The sequence below is a fragment of the Orbicella faveolata genome, unplaced genomic scaffold (assembly GCF_042242905.1).
Source record: "Orbicella faveolata isolate gen_17 unplaced genomic scaffold, um_ofav_v1 contig_24, whole genome shotgun sequence".
In the NCBI taxonomy this organism is placed as follows: Eukaryota; Metazoa; Cnidaria; class Anthozoa; order Scleractinia; family Merulinidae; genus Orbicella; species Orbicella faveolata.
Genome location: NW_028301552.1, coordinates 7,192,213 through 7,206,272, shown reverse-complemented (window position 1 = coordinate 7,206,272; position 14,060 = coordinate 7,192,213). Strand labels below are relative to the sequence as shown.

The 14,060-nt window shown below is 36.8% G+C and overlaps 1 protein-coding gene across 1 annotated transcript; it reads left to right on the top strand.

The window, feature by feature from the left end:
- Nucleotides 1-3,998: 3,998 nt before the first annotated feature.
- On the top strand, nt 3,999-14,001 carry LOC110051360 (uncharacterized). The gene is made up of 5 exons (XM_089291394.1): nt 3,999-4,071; nt 4,704-5,002; nt 5,179-5,289; nt 9,490-9,660; nt 10,976-14,001. Exons 1-5 carry the CDS (start codon nt 3,999-4,001, stop codon nt 11,492-11,494), a joined length of 1,173 nt encoding a protein of 390 aa, XP_089147520.1. The 3' UTR covers nt 11,495-14,001.
- Nucleotides 14,002-14,060: the final 59 nt, after the last annotated feature.

The window sequence follows — 14,060 nt, the reverse complement described above, 5'->3', positions numbered from 1 at the left end:
GTTTTTAATTTTTGACTTAGGATATAGGGCCACTGGTTCGTCAGTTTTTTACTGTTATGTGTTACCCTCTGTAAATAAAGTTGTTACTTACTTACTTACTTACTTACTTACTCACTTGCTTGCTTGCTTGCTTGCTTGCTTGCTTACTTACTTACTTACTTACTTACTAAACTGACGCCAAAAATTAAGGTCAAACAAACAACGTCATTGTTTTCAGTTAGTTCGCAAACAACTCCATTGCAGGGAGTTGTTCAGTAGCCAACTCTACCTTCACGAGATCTATATCGGTTAGCATGCATTCTCTTGTCATCTCTTGGATGTCTTATTTGATGCCTTTTCTGATACCCGAGGTTAGCGGCTCTACCGGAGGTCAGTTTCCCTTCTTTTGTTATTATTTTGTAACCATCTATTTTCATCACTCTGAAAAACCATCTTTGCCAAAGCATTGTGTTATTATCATCAATTGTCATTACTTACGAACGTTCCTGTTCTTTATTATCTGTTTTCTAACTATTCTTTAAAAGACAGCATCGTTCGTGAGGGGTGGTTTGATTTGTAACCTTATTTTCCAAAGAAATCCCCGAACGACTTCGATTCCAAAGAAAACTGAGTTTTATTGTATTTTGCAATATATTCTGGATGACATTACAATTTGACCTAACTTGAAACGAATATTCTTTATATCAGTCCTGCGTTCAGATTAAATTTCAAAGGCGATCTTTTTGGCGGAGCATAACTATATCAATCGCTTAAACAGATTAGAACCTTTCAAAACTAGCTTCGACCAATGAATGGGCCTAATTTAAAGTACAGTGGATGTGTGGCTAAAGCAGATGTTAAAATACATCGTTTTCAATTAGCAATTTTATCTCCGAAGAACGTTATGAAAAATAATCATAGTAAAAATATTTGACATTTGCCTTTTTTTATTGAGAATAATCTCAAAATTCCCTCTATAGATCGTTTTCACGTGACGTCATCACTTTCTAAAATCCAAAACGAAAGAGCCACCAAAGTTTTTGTCCTCATCAGGCACAAGAGGCGGTATATTTATATCTGTTTACAATTTTACAGCTCAATAGCGTGCTTCGTTTGGAATCCAGAGCATTTTGAATTTCAGGGTTATGGAGGTGCATGACACAAGGCTATGATCGAGTTTGTCGAAAAATATATACTTATCCCATGATTTTGAGCCTTTTTAGAAGTTAAAGCATTAGGAAATGTGCTTATGTAAATGCTTGTTTGATCAGTACTGATAATCAGTCGCCTAGATAGCCAAAGTAAGTTCCAGATGTTTACTAGTGAGGTCACGATCAATAAAGTTGACTTTGTCCCAAATGGGTAAATGCCCCGTCTCGTTGGCGTGCTCTGAAATTGCGGAGGTTTGCGTACGAGCAGGCCTTATGTCTTTGCCATGTTCTTTTATCCTCTCTGGCATAGCTCTCCCTGTTTCTAATTCTCTGATATACACTTTACCGCATTCGCAAGGAGTCTTATAAACAATACTGTCTTGTTTTGTTGGTTCAAGGCTGGCTTTAGGTCGCACTAAGTAGGACCTAAAAGCTGTGTCAGATTTAAAGACAGTGCGTTCGCCTTGTTGTTGTAGGCAACGGTGAAGAGCCTCTGATACACCTTTGATATAGGGTAAAACCGCAGTTGCTTTAAATTCCTGCGTGGGTTCTTGGTTGGCTGTTTCTCTTGTTGGCTAGCGATACAGCAGTCAAAACGTCGCGATCAACATCTGAAAGTGAATCCGTCGTGAGACGAACGAGTAAAATTCATCTGTCTTCGAATTGGAAAAAAAAATTAATGTACTTTGGTGATCAAGTTGCTTATTCTCAAAGAACAGACTTGGCGCCGGGCACAAAATCCGCAAAGCAAAGCGACGACAATATTTAGCGCTATAAATGTTCTAGGAAAGGAAAGAAAAAGCTGAAAGACAGAGGAGAGTGTACTAATTAATTCAAAAGGACTTTGACGGGAAAATGCAGGAACTCGTGGCCGGAATCAGTCACGAAAGTAAAAGATAATACGTAAAGTTTACAAGTAGTTCAAACTTCATGGGCTGGGCGAGGTGATTCAACGAGATTCATTAATTTTTAAGTCATTCATTAATTTTCCTTGTTCCAATGAAGACTTGCTTGAAAATTGGAGTAAATGACGTCAATTACACAAAAATACCACACGGGTTGAAATTATAATAACAATTAGTACAGCAATATTCACGATAACCGCCATATTTGTTTTTACATTACAATGCAAATCAAGCACGTGATTTCTGAGGGGGCAAACAAGCTAAAATCAACAAATTTCAACTGGTTTCTAACCTTGTCTGATAATTTTTTTCATATCCATGTTTTGGTTTCAGTATTGGGGCTAAAATATTCCACGTTTTACAGAATTTCGGCGCTTTTACAAAAAGAAAACGGCTCGCGTAGTTAATAAGTCAAGTTATCAAAAAACTATTTCAAACTTAAATTGATAATAAAATCATTATTCCATAACTTCGCTCCCAAATATGATTTTAGTACAGGTACCTGACCATTTAGGCGAGCCGATTTTCAGAAAAATGGGAACTATTTCAATGTCTGCCCCCTGGCGGACAACGTAGCTAATTTAAGCATTATAATACGAAAACCATTATGGCGGCTATCGTGAATATGGGCTATTGGCTACGTTCGATATCTCAATATTCTAACATGGCTCCGGTGCTTTCGGGTCAAAATTGCAAGTTTCTTTTGTCCCTCAATTCTCAAAAGAGACTTGGATACAAAGAAAACACCACCAAATAGAGAAGTTTGTCCTGAAGGCCTCTGAGGTATGCTAGAATATTGATATATCGAATGTGGCCTATTCGCAACAAGAATAACAAAAACCTTTGGCTCTTATGTTCGTGCAATCTTCTGCACTAATTGTTATTATATACAATTTCAACCCGTGCGGTAAATGATGTCATTTACTGCGATTTTCAACCAAGACTTGGAACAAGGAAAATTAATGTAGGCCATAAATTCTCGGAAATAAAGGTCCACATGATTTTGAGAACCATGTCACGATTTTAATTACCGTTTTCTATAATAATTATATATAAACCATTTTTCCAGTTTGGCCCGAAGGGATTGTGAGGATAACATGTCAGACATTTATACCTGAACTAGCAATACAGTGCATCAAAAACAAGAAAAGAAATGCGACGCTTCAGAAAATTAACACGAATTTAAAATTTCGCTTTTATTCAAGTCAGTTCAAGTCGCGTTATTTTGAAACACCTTAATTAACACGAGCGCTAATTTCCTAAAATAAGGTATTTTGTCACAATAAGGTGTAGGGCTATAGTTAAGACATCAATATCCCAATAAATTATTGAATAATAAAGTTTGCTAAACATCTCAACTAAATATCATCTAAACAGGAAAACGAGAAAATGACTCATCAAAATATGAACTGAAGATTCACCTCCCCTATGTCCACACACAAACTCTCCTCACTGGCCGGAAGAATTAATTTGAACGTTTGCAAATTGTTCTCTCTAGTTTATTTGCATTAAAAAATAACGACTGATTGGAATATTTCTCGACAAAAGGCGCCAGCAGGAGAAAAAAAAAACTCCTTCAAACTTGATTTGCTGTAAGACTTTTAACAGGAATGAATTTCGTTACCCATATTCTGAATAAAACACCTGTCTGTTTACAGTCTATGAAAAAAAAAAAATAAATAAATAAATAAATAATAATAATAATGATGGGCCAGCAGTATCCAGCTCATTAGTAAATGTTCCACTTCTTAACGAAAGATATTTGCCGCTGTTTTCGAAAAACTTATCTGATTGGCTACAAAAACAAAACGGAGATATACAATCGCCGGGTACCAGAAAAGCCAAGATATTGACTTCAAAACTTTCAGTTTCTTGGGAAGCCAAGCAAACTCGGTCGTTACAAAATACACAAGCTTCGCATTGGAATTTGATATAACTTATTTTGTCTTCGTTTCGTGTCACTATGCTCTATGTTCTGACCTTCGCCATTTTGTTGATTTTTTCTGGTCTCATACTAGAGGCAACCTGCTCTAAAGGTGAGTTTAGCCATTTTTTTTTCCTCCTCTGAAGGTAAATATTTTCCAATAACAATGTATGCTTTGCTACATATACATTTTTTTGCTGTTTTCTTTTCTCTCAAGAGTCTAACTTTGAACGAAGAAAATTGAGTTATCAAGGTTGTTTAAGAATGTCTTTTTGTCGGTTCACTTGATTTACAGTTCAATAATATTTTATGTAAGAAATCTTCCTCTCCGTGTCCAGTCTCTTACCAAACAATGAACCAATATGGCGGCACAAAGTGTAGTCCTAGTTTCTCGAGAGTGAATCCGGATACCATCGAATACGTGTGGATAGGTGAATTCGATTTGACTACGCTACGTGTGGACGGGGAAATTTTAGAATCCGGAAAGAAAAAGTTGCGGATTCAAAGATATCCCGATACGTGTGGACGGGGCTTTAATTTCTAAAATTAAACCTTTTCTTTTTTGCTTGGGAGCAACTGTAGCTAGTATGAAAATAAAATAAAACAACAATAATTTCAAAGGTTGGGTCCATAAGCGCTGTCTAACATGGGTGCTCATTAAATTGCTAAAATATCCCATGCCCTTGCACCTTTAAATTATTTGTTACATAGTGTTGTAGTCTGATATTATATTTTTCTGCACAGAGACAAACATTTTGCCGCACCATGAGGATACCTACTCAACTTTTCATAGTGTCCGACAACATACATTTGTAAAAAACCAGTTCCATTATCTCAATGTGTCTCGAGTTAGATCATTCACCGTGTACGATGCGTTTGATTGCACCTTTGAGTGCATCAGCAATCCTTCGTGCCTTTCTGTGAACCTGGCCGCCTACAAAAGAGCTAATGGAGAACTTTGGTGCGAGCTGCTGTCCTCTGATAAATACAGAAACTCCACAGAGTACGAGGGAAAACAGAGTTCACATCACTTTTCCATTAAGGTATGTATATTAACTAATCAGTGATGGTGTTTTTTCAGATTTTTATTATTGGTTTGGTTTTTTATTCTTCTCGTAACAACGACTTCGTGTGGAACAGAAAACGATAACGATAATGAAAAAAACCTATAATTTATGTCGCTTTTTTATTGACAAACTAATTGTTCATCTTTCTACAGTCACCGTGTTCTTCGTCGCCTTGTCAGAACGGAGGCACCTGTGTGGCGAACTACAAATATGACACATTTGAATGCCTTTGTGCGGAAGGTTTCTCCGGAGTTGAAAGCTGTGTAAAAGGTAGATGGTATCTAGGATTAGTTTTTTAATAGACACAGCAGCGTCCAACGATGAGTACTATTACCTCTCATGTCTGCGTTTTCTTCCGAGTTTATTGATTTGACATTTGTTATTCAATTAAAGATAGCTATGCATTCTATCCCTATCTTAATTTCGGGTGCTGACAATGACAAGAATTTCCAACTCTTTCCAGAACTTATAACTTGATAGATATATACTACCTCTTTGAAGAGTGTAAAACAATAATACAATTGAAATATATTAAATAAGATATCTTTGATTATTGACTGACTGTTCTAGTTTCCTTTTTCTGTGCAAGTTCATATTGAACTGCTTTTCACATAGTTATTTTGTTTCAGTTTGTCTTAAATTTTGTTATATTATTAATCTAAAAGTGAGTCAATTTGAAAGGAAAGTTTTTTCATAAAATGCGTATGGCTTCAATTGCTCTGAAACAAACCAGTCCTTATTTTCTGTTCTTCCATTTACAGTTCCTGAGTCTTGCAAGGAACTCTATGGTGAATACATGTAAGTCATAGAGGACTCGCCAAAACTGCTTAAATGGTGCAAGAGCATAAAATATATTTTCCGGAGTGATCAGGTGGTCAGGGCGATAAAAGATTCAGAATCATTGACTATAGTTAATGTTTCATCCTTCAATGAATTTTGATAAGTATGTTAAGACGCAACTTTTGGCAAAGTTTAAAAACAAATCCTTTTCATAGGGTTCAGAGCCACCTTAATGTTTTGAAAATTTAAGGTGGCTCTGAACCCTACGTATAGAATAGTGTTTGACTTTGCCAAAGGTTGCGTCTTATCATGCTTATCAAAATGTGACATATATATATATATATATATATATATATATATATATATATATAGTTAAGTGTAAGATGAGGCGTCATGAAGCAAACTTCTAACTGTTCCGGCTTTTAATGTGACGTTTCGGCCTTCGGCCTTCTTCAGATTGGAACAATATTTACAAGTTAAAAAATAAAACGTTAAAAATCCTAGTAAGTTTACAGATTTGCATGTATATATATAAGATCAGAAAAATGTAAATATAGTTACATAATGCTATACAACCTGAAATAATAGATTACATAACAAGCTAATGTCAACTTACAAGAACGCGCCGGGTGATAAGATTACAACAATGTATCTGCGAGCGCCTTAATTACTAAGTGTATAATAGTTATGCCGACTTGGCAATGGGTTTGATTGATGAGAAAGCTAAATCTGAAGGTGCCGTGAAACCCATGTTATGGTGGCGTTATAGAGATGATGTTTTCGATATTTGGCCACATGGTTTACCTAAATTGTTAGAGTTTACTGAATACATCAATTCTCTTTATCCCACCATCAAGTTTGAGCTGGTTTATTCGGAGCATACCCTCAATGTATTGGATCTCACTTTGCACCTCCAGGAAGGTTTTATTAAGACAGATATTTATGCTAAACCTAAAGATAGTCACCTTTATTTACCTTTTTCAAGTTCTCATCCGGCACATTGTAAAAGGGCTATTCCCTATGGGGTTGCTCTACGAATTAGACGTAATTGTTCCTCTGACGATTTTCTTAACAAGAGGTGTGCTGAATACAAAGGGTATCTTAAGTCCCAGGGCTATAATGCAGCTTTAGTAGACAAACAATTTCACAAAGCGCTTAGTATTGAGAGATCAGAATTGCTTAAGAAAAAAGCCAAGCCTGTCAAGAGAGTTTTTTCCGTTAGTTCTTGACTACAATCCTATCCTGCCTGATATTCAGAGAGTTATCAAGAAACATGCTCATCTTTTGAGATCGTCGCCCGAATTACTTGAAATTTTTCCATCTAAATCGATTTTTCCAGCATATCGCCGTACCAAAAATCTCAAAGATATTTTAGCACCATCTAAATTTCGTGGCGACAACGGGGCAAACCAGGCAGAGAACGAAATGGGAGGGTGCTTCAAATGTTGTACTCGTTGTGATCTTTGCAAAAATTTTTTAATTCAAGATTCCAAATTTAAAAGCTTTTCCACAGGCCGAGTCTACAAGATAAAGCAAAAATTGTCTTGCTCTTCCAAAAACGTTGTTTACTTGGCCTCGTGCAATAAATGCAAATTGCAGTATGTAGGTTCCACCACAACAGAATTTAAAGTACGTTTTCGCAATCACAAATCATCCATGCTCACCAACAAAAAGACGTGTGAGCTTGCAGTCCATTTTAATTGTACTAGGCACGAAATGTCCGAAATTAATTTTATCGTCATCGAACAAATTACTAGCCAGGGGGTTGCTGCGTATATTGATAAGTTGTTATTGACCAGAGAGGCCTATTGGACCTCCCAGCTATTTACACTCAGCCCTCATGGTCTTAATAAAAGACGGGAATTTAGATCCAAAAATCGCGTCCGTTACAATACATAATTAGACTGACTATTATACACTTATACACTTAGTAATTAAGGCGCTCGCAGATACATTGTTGTAATCTCATCACTTGCGCGTTCTTGTAAGTTGCCATTAGCTTGTTACAATACAGAATTAGACTGACTATTATACACTTAGTAATTAAGGCGCTCGCAGATACATTGTGCATAAATTACATTATATATAATGTAATTTATGCACAGTATTGTATTCTTTTCGTTTGGTCTATTAATTATCACCCTGTATGACGCAATTTATAGTACAGCATTGTATTTCTCGTTTTGCATTTTCTTCCTGTATTGTATTAATCACGATGTATAATAGCACAACATTGTATTTTTCATTTCGTTACGTAATCTTCCATACTGTAACCGTATTTAAACTTAGTTTTCGTCCTTTTTCTCTTGTAACTGATGAAGGTCTAAGACCGAAACGTTTTTCTATTAAATTTTTAACTTTTTAACTTTTTTTACCGTCAGAAGTTGTCCGTCCTTGCTTTATCAAACGTTTTTAAATTCATTTTTGCGGTGAGGCTTGGACTGTGAATCTTCATTGATCCTCCTGACGCAGTGGCATTCTTTGTTGGCTTGAGGCATTTTATAACCGTTTTATATATATATATATATATATATATATATATATATATATATATATAAAACATTTACCGCGCTGTTTTTTGAATTATAAGCCCCTAAAGCTGTAATTAAGGGTGTTTTTAGCAGGTAGTACTGTTGCTATGGTAACATATTAGGCGACGAAAATGATAACATGTTCACCAATCTCTGGGCAGTTTTTTGATATCATGCTGGTAGCATCAAGTGATAAAGAGCGGTAATAACAACCCATCAAAATCTAAGTGCTGGAAACTGTGTCGAGCCACCTTAACAATTAGATTATGAGCTCGTGATTTCTACGAGGTCACATTTGATGAGATGGACGACCGCTTACAGGACATTGCCCAGTTAACAATAAACATTCTTTTCTTTTATTGCCTTTTGCAATGCCTCGATAATGCTGCTGTCCCGCGTGGGGACTCCCATGGGAAAAGGACGGGGGTGCTCGTTGGAAATTTTGAAAAGAGCCCCTAAGAGGTATCAAGATCCTGTTTTAAGGATGTGGCTCGAAATATCAGCTAGGCTGAAGATTTCCCGTCTAAAACTATTTAAGTAGCCTTATATTGCCGGTTTTCATATCACGTCACTAAAATTCAAACTACAAAACTATTGATCCTCCTGACATTTTACTTCCATGATGTATAAGAGCAGCTGAAAACTAATATTCATACAAGTTTTTGCTCCGAATGGGTTCTTGGTTTTGTGATAGACTACGCGTGAATTTCTAAGCTTTTACGTAACGCGGCATTTAAATGACGGCCGAGAGAGCTGTCATGTTGGTTAAAAATGTGACTTAATTCGGGTAATTTGGCTATCCGAACAGTTCTTGTATTAGAAAAAGTATTATTTTAATGTTTTTGAGTTCTTCGAGAGATAAATTCACGCTTTTGTAGCAAAACTCGTTGAGAGATGTTTCTGTTGGTTTCCGGCCGCCATGTTGGTGCCCATCCGGATGGGCACCAGCATGGCGTCTTAATACAAATGTCTATAAATTTGGGTAAAAAGTTTCTCCGCATATCTTGCATAAGAAAAATTGCTGTGACCTCAACCTTGGCGAGAGTCTTTGCATATTTACTTTCTTTCTTTTCTCGGATTCTGGACTTAATCAATTGAACGGTTTTGATTTTGATTTTGATCTGTTTTGAATGGCGTGACACTGAAAACCAGCAATTGATCCCTTACGTGGTGATTTACACTTTTGTATTCAACAGGCCGAAAGTGAGTCAGCTGGTTACGCTCCATGTTGACTCAAAACCAATTTCTGTTCTCTGTCACATGGGAGATTTTGGATGTGGAGATGGAGGATGGACACCGGTCATGAAGATTGATGGCAACAAGGTGCGGCATTTATCTACAGGTGTAATTTTCTTTCACCGTAATTTTTAGTATAAACAGAGCAGATACAATTTTTGTATCCGTAGTATTGTGTGAAGCTAGAGGCTGCTTTTCATGCGATAATTAAGATCACTACGATCAATGGAAAGTAGTTTACATATCGCAATGATCACTAAATGCAGCGATGACCTTCTTTCTATACAGTGAATATAGGCAAATTTCTATTGCCTTGACAGACCCTACTTTATTATGTTTAAAATTCGTATCCCGCAGGATGCAATGTGCTGTGAAAATTTTAGAAGATTTGACCGAAGGAAATTCAAGAAAATCACAAATAAAGCCATAAATAGGTATACAAAAAAACAAAAAAAACATTTGTTTGGGTAGTTATAATTCAAGACCAGAACCCAAAATTTTAACAGACATGACAGTAGAATAATATTTAATCATTGCTTATTACATGTAACAAGTTTGATTGGACAGGATGTAAAATCGCATGCAAAAACAATATCCATAACATTCAAAACATAACACTTGCGCGTGCGAAGCCATGAATGATTACCCTTTGGAGCCACCTTAAGTTCATTCCCCAGTATTGCATTGCGCATCCCTACTGCGCATAATTTCACGTGTGATTAGCGCGCGCACATTAAAAAATAGCGGCTTTTTCTTTACAGCTGGACCTCGCCATAGAGGTAAATCGTCATTTTCTCTCAAACGAGTATGGTGACCTATCATTTTTTTTCTGTTGTTTTGAGTTGAGTAATAAATTTCTCTGTGTAAAATAAATATGGACCAATTCTCAGTGTAGAACAAAAAGCAATCGTCGGAAACGTGAATTTAGCAAGCAATCGTGACTACAATCATGGTGCTATTATGAAAATGAAAATGGGTATCAACAAGATGCTGTTGCTCCTAAACGAACATGGAGACCCCTCATTTTTATTTCAAAATTTAAGTTCCTATAATATAAACAATCAATAGGCAAAGTTTTACAAAAATCTCAGGGCAGGTTCTATTTCAGTGGGATGACCTTAAATACGGCATCGGACCGGAATCGAACCCGGGCCATATTGGTGGGAAGCGAGTGCTCTCACCATTGCGCAATCCCTGCTCCTCAGTCTCTAGCAGCGATCGTGGTGATCATATGGTAAAGCGCCTCTACTAGTCACATTTGCTTTCAGAACAAATGTTTTTTCCCTGTCAATAAATAAGAAACAAATATATAAATAAATTACACTATCATTTTTTAAACTAAAACTCATTAAGGTCCATAATGTTATTTAAAGGATTATTATACCTTTTTTTTTCTTTTCAGACCACTTTTCATTATCACTCGGGGTACTGGAGTAATAAAACTGAATACAACCTTCCTGGAGGGAAGACTGGGTTTGACTCACAAGAGACCAAGTTACCAACTTACTGGAACACTTCTTTCTCCAAGATCTGTCTTGGTATGAAGATCGGCCGACAAATGAATTTCGCCGTCCTCAACAAGCAGGCCAACTCGCTGCACTCACTGATCGCTGACGGGCAATACCGCAACACCTCACTGGGCCTTAACGCATGGAAGACTCTGATTGGTTCCCAGGCCTCCTTACAGACCGCCTGTAATAAGGAAGGGCTCAATGTTGTGTGTGCTGTTAATTCTTCATCTAAAGCAAGGATAGGCATCATTGGTGACGAGCAAGATGCCTGCACCATTTGCGACTCAAGAATCGGGTTTGGTGCTGGAGGGAATCCTGATAACTCCAACACGTGTGGAAACGAGGCAACGCACGCACCAGATAATGGCAACAAACACATCAAAGCCATGGGTTACATCCTGGTGCAGTAAGACGAAAACGGGCTTAGAAACTTTAGAAACCGCCAGACGATTGGCTGATCAACAGAACACAGAAAAGTGGACACTCGAAACTAAACTGAAGCTGGCATGCGCTGATTAATCAGTTTGTCAGTATAAGCAACAGCTATTCAATATTTAAGAAATAAAAAACATGTACCTCTATCGAGTTTTAGTAGAAATCTACTAGCATTCTATCACGAATGCCGTTCTCTGATTACCTACGCTACCCACTATCTATTCTGTGATAGAAAGTGAGTAGCGTAGCAACTGATGTGCCCTTACTAACAAAATAACGGCCGCTTCTTGACGTTTTCGAAGTGTCTGTCTGAAGAGGATTTCGATAATTAAAAGTTTTGAACAACTAGTAGATTTACACTAAAACAATTAGATTATTGGCTCTCGATTTCTATGCGTGATAGTTGACTTGGGCTGCGCCCTCGTCAACTATCACGCGATAGAAATCTCGAGCTCATAATCTAATTGTTTAATAGAAACACGAGTGGAAGTTTGAGAGAACGAGAAAAGCTGTGGGATCACGAGCCGTGAGCGAGTGTGTCCATAGCTTTTTCGAGTTCTCCCAAACTTTCACGCGTGTTTCTATAACTCGATAGAAACACGGAGAACGTGTTTTCTATTTTTTTTAGAAAACATCGCGACAAAAAGAGGAAAACAACTTGTTAACTTTCATTATCAAAATGTAAATTATCTTCTTTCGCACCATCATTACGTCAACAGCTTGTGCTAGTTCTGTGCTGCACCCTCATGAACTATCACGCGATGGAAATCTCTAGCTCATAATCTATATGCTTAATAGAAACACGATTTTTAACCAATCAGCGCGCATATTTTCTTAGGACTGTTTTCTAAATAACAAATAATCTAACTGCTGGAAATGACTTGTTTAACTGATATTTAAGTCTTTTACACGCATGCACTGCACATGTGGGTGTGATCCAACATTCTATGAGGTGGGCACTCTTTAAATGATAAACTGTATAGTGTAATTGGCTTTCACGTTACCTCGCTTTATAATATAGAGACCCTGCGCGCTGGACTGATTGGTCAAAAATCTATGTTTTATCAGAGTGTAAAACATAGAGAAAACTTGTTTTACTGTTTTTTGCCACATTTGGTACATTTCCATCGTGTTCTCAAATGCCCGTCGTGTTTTATCACAGTGTAATACACGGCTTAGGCTTCTTTATTTGTTAAATATAAAATGAAAAGAACCAGCAAGGTTATTAGTCAGTGTCATAAACTCGCTACGGCGGTTAATTTATCTTAACCCTTTGAATATCAAACTTTCGCTAAAAAATACCGTTTTTAACCATTTAGTCAGGTTTTTTTTGGCTGCCATGACGCTAAATAAACCTAAGTTTTGCTAAGAAAGCTTTTTTTTACTTAAAGGAGAGATTTTTTCGAGGATTAGGTACAAAATTGAGCAAAATTTCAATTCGGGGCATGCGCATAAGGCGAAATTTGGCCTTTTTTTTTTTTTTTTTTTTTTTGCCATTAACCGTTCTCAATTTTGTTCGTTGCCCCTTTCCTTTCTGTTTTTCTCGGCCCTTTTACACTGGCTACCTTCTGCATTGTATGTTCTTTCTGGCTGCCGTGAAAAGTTGGATGTTAATTACGGGCGAAGCCTAGAAATGGACCTTGATCAATCATAGGCGTAGTGGACCATTTTACCACCGTTTTTGCACCAAAACTGATAACGTTGTTTTTCGATTTGCGACATCGGAATGTCGTCGATATCAAACCTGACCATTTTGCGGAAAGGCCTAGCCTAGTACTACTATCTGCTTATCAAGAATATCTGATGACATTTAAATTGATGACGTTACAAGCGGTACAAAGAGCACGACCATTAATTACGGATATATGCGTAGTTGGTATTCAAAGGGTTAACCAACATTAAGCTGAATATTATTACCAAGTGTTCCATATCAAATGAAGCCTAAAAATTGTGCACATGATTTGGAGCACTATCTCCTGACTAAAAAAAGCACTATAGGAAATTAACGCTTTAGAAAATTAACGTGAGTCTTAAAATAAGTTTCGCTTCTATTTAATTCGCTTTAAGTTGTGTTAATTTCAAATATCTTAATTAACACGAGCACCGACTTTTCCATAATCAGATATTTTGCCACAATAAAGTGCAGGACTTAGTCAAGACATCGATATCCTAATAAATTATTCAACAATAAAATTCGCAGCGGTTAACCACTAATGCACCTAAGTTATATTTAAGTGCAGTATTTGCCAAACATCTTAACTAAATATCATACAACCAGGAAAACGAGAAAATGACCCATCAAAATATGAACCGAAGTATCAAACACAAATTCTAAAATCCTTACTGGTTTGTTGCCTTGACCATGACATTTGAACCGTTGTTCTCTCTAGTTTATTTTCATAAATAAAATTATGACTGTATTGAATATATTTCTGGAAAAATAGGACGCCAGCAGGAATTTTTGCTCTGTAAAAAAAGAAAACATTCTTTACCCATTTTCCAAAAGATACATCTGTCTCTTTATTGTCAGTAACGACAAGG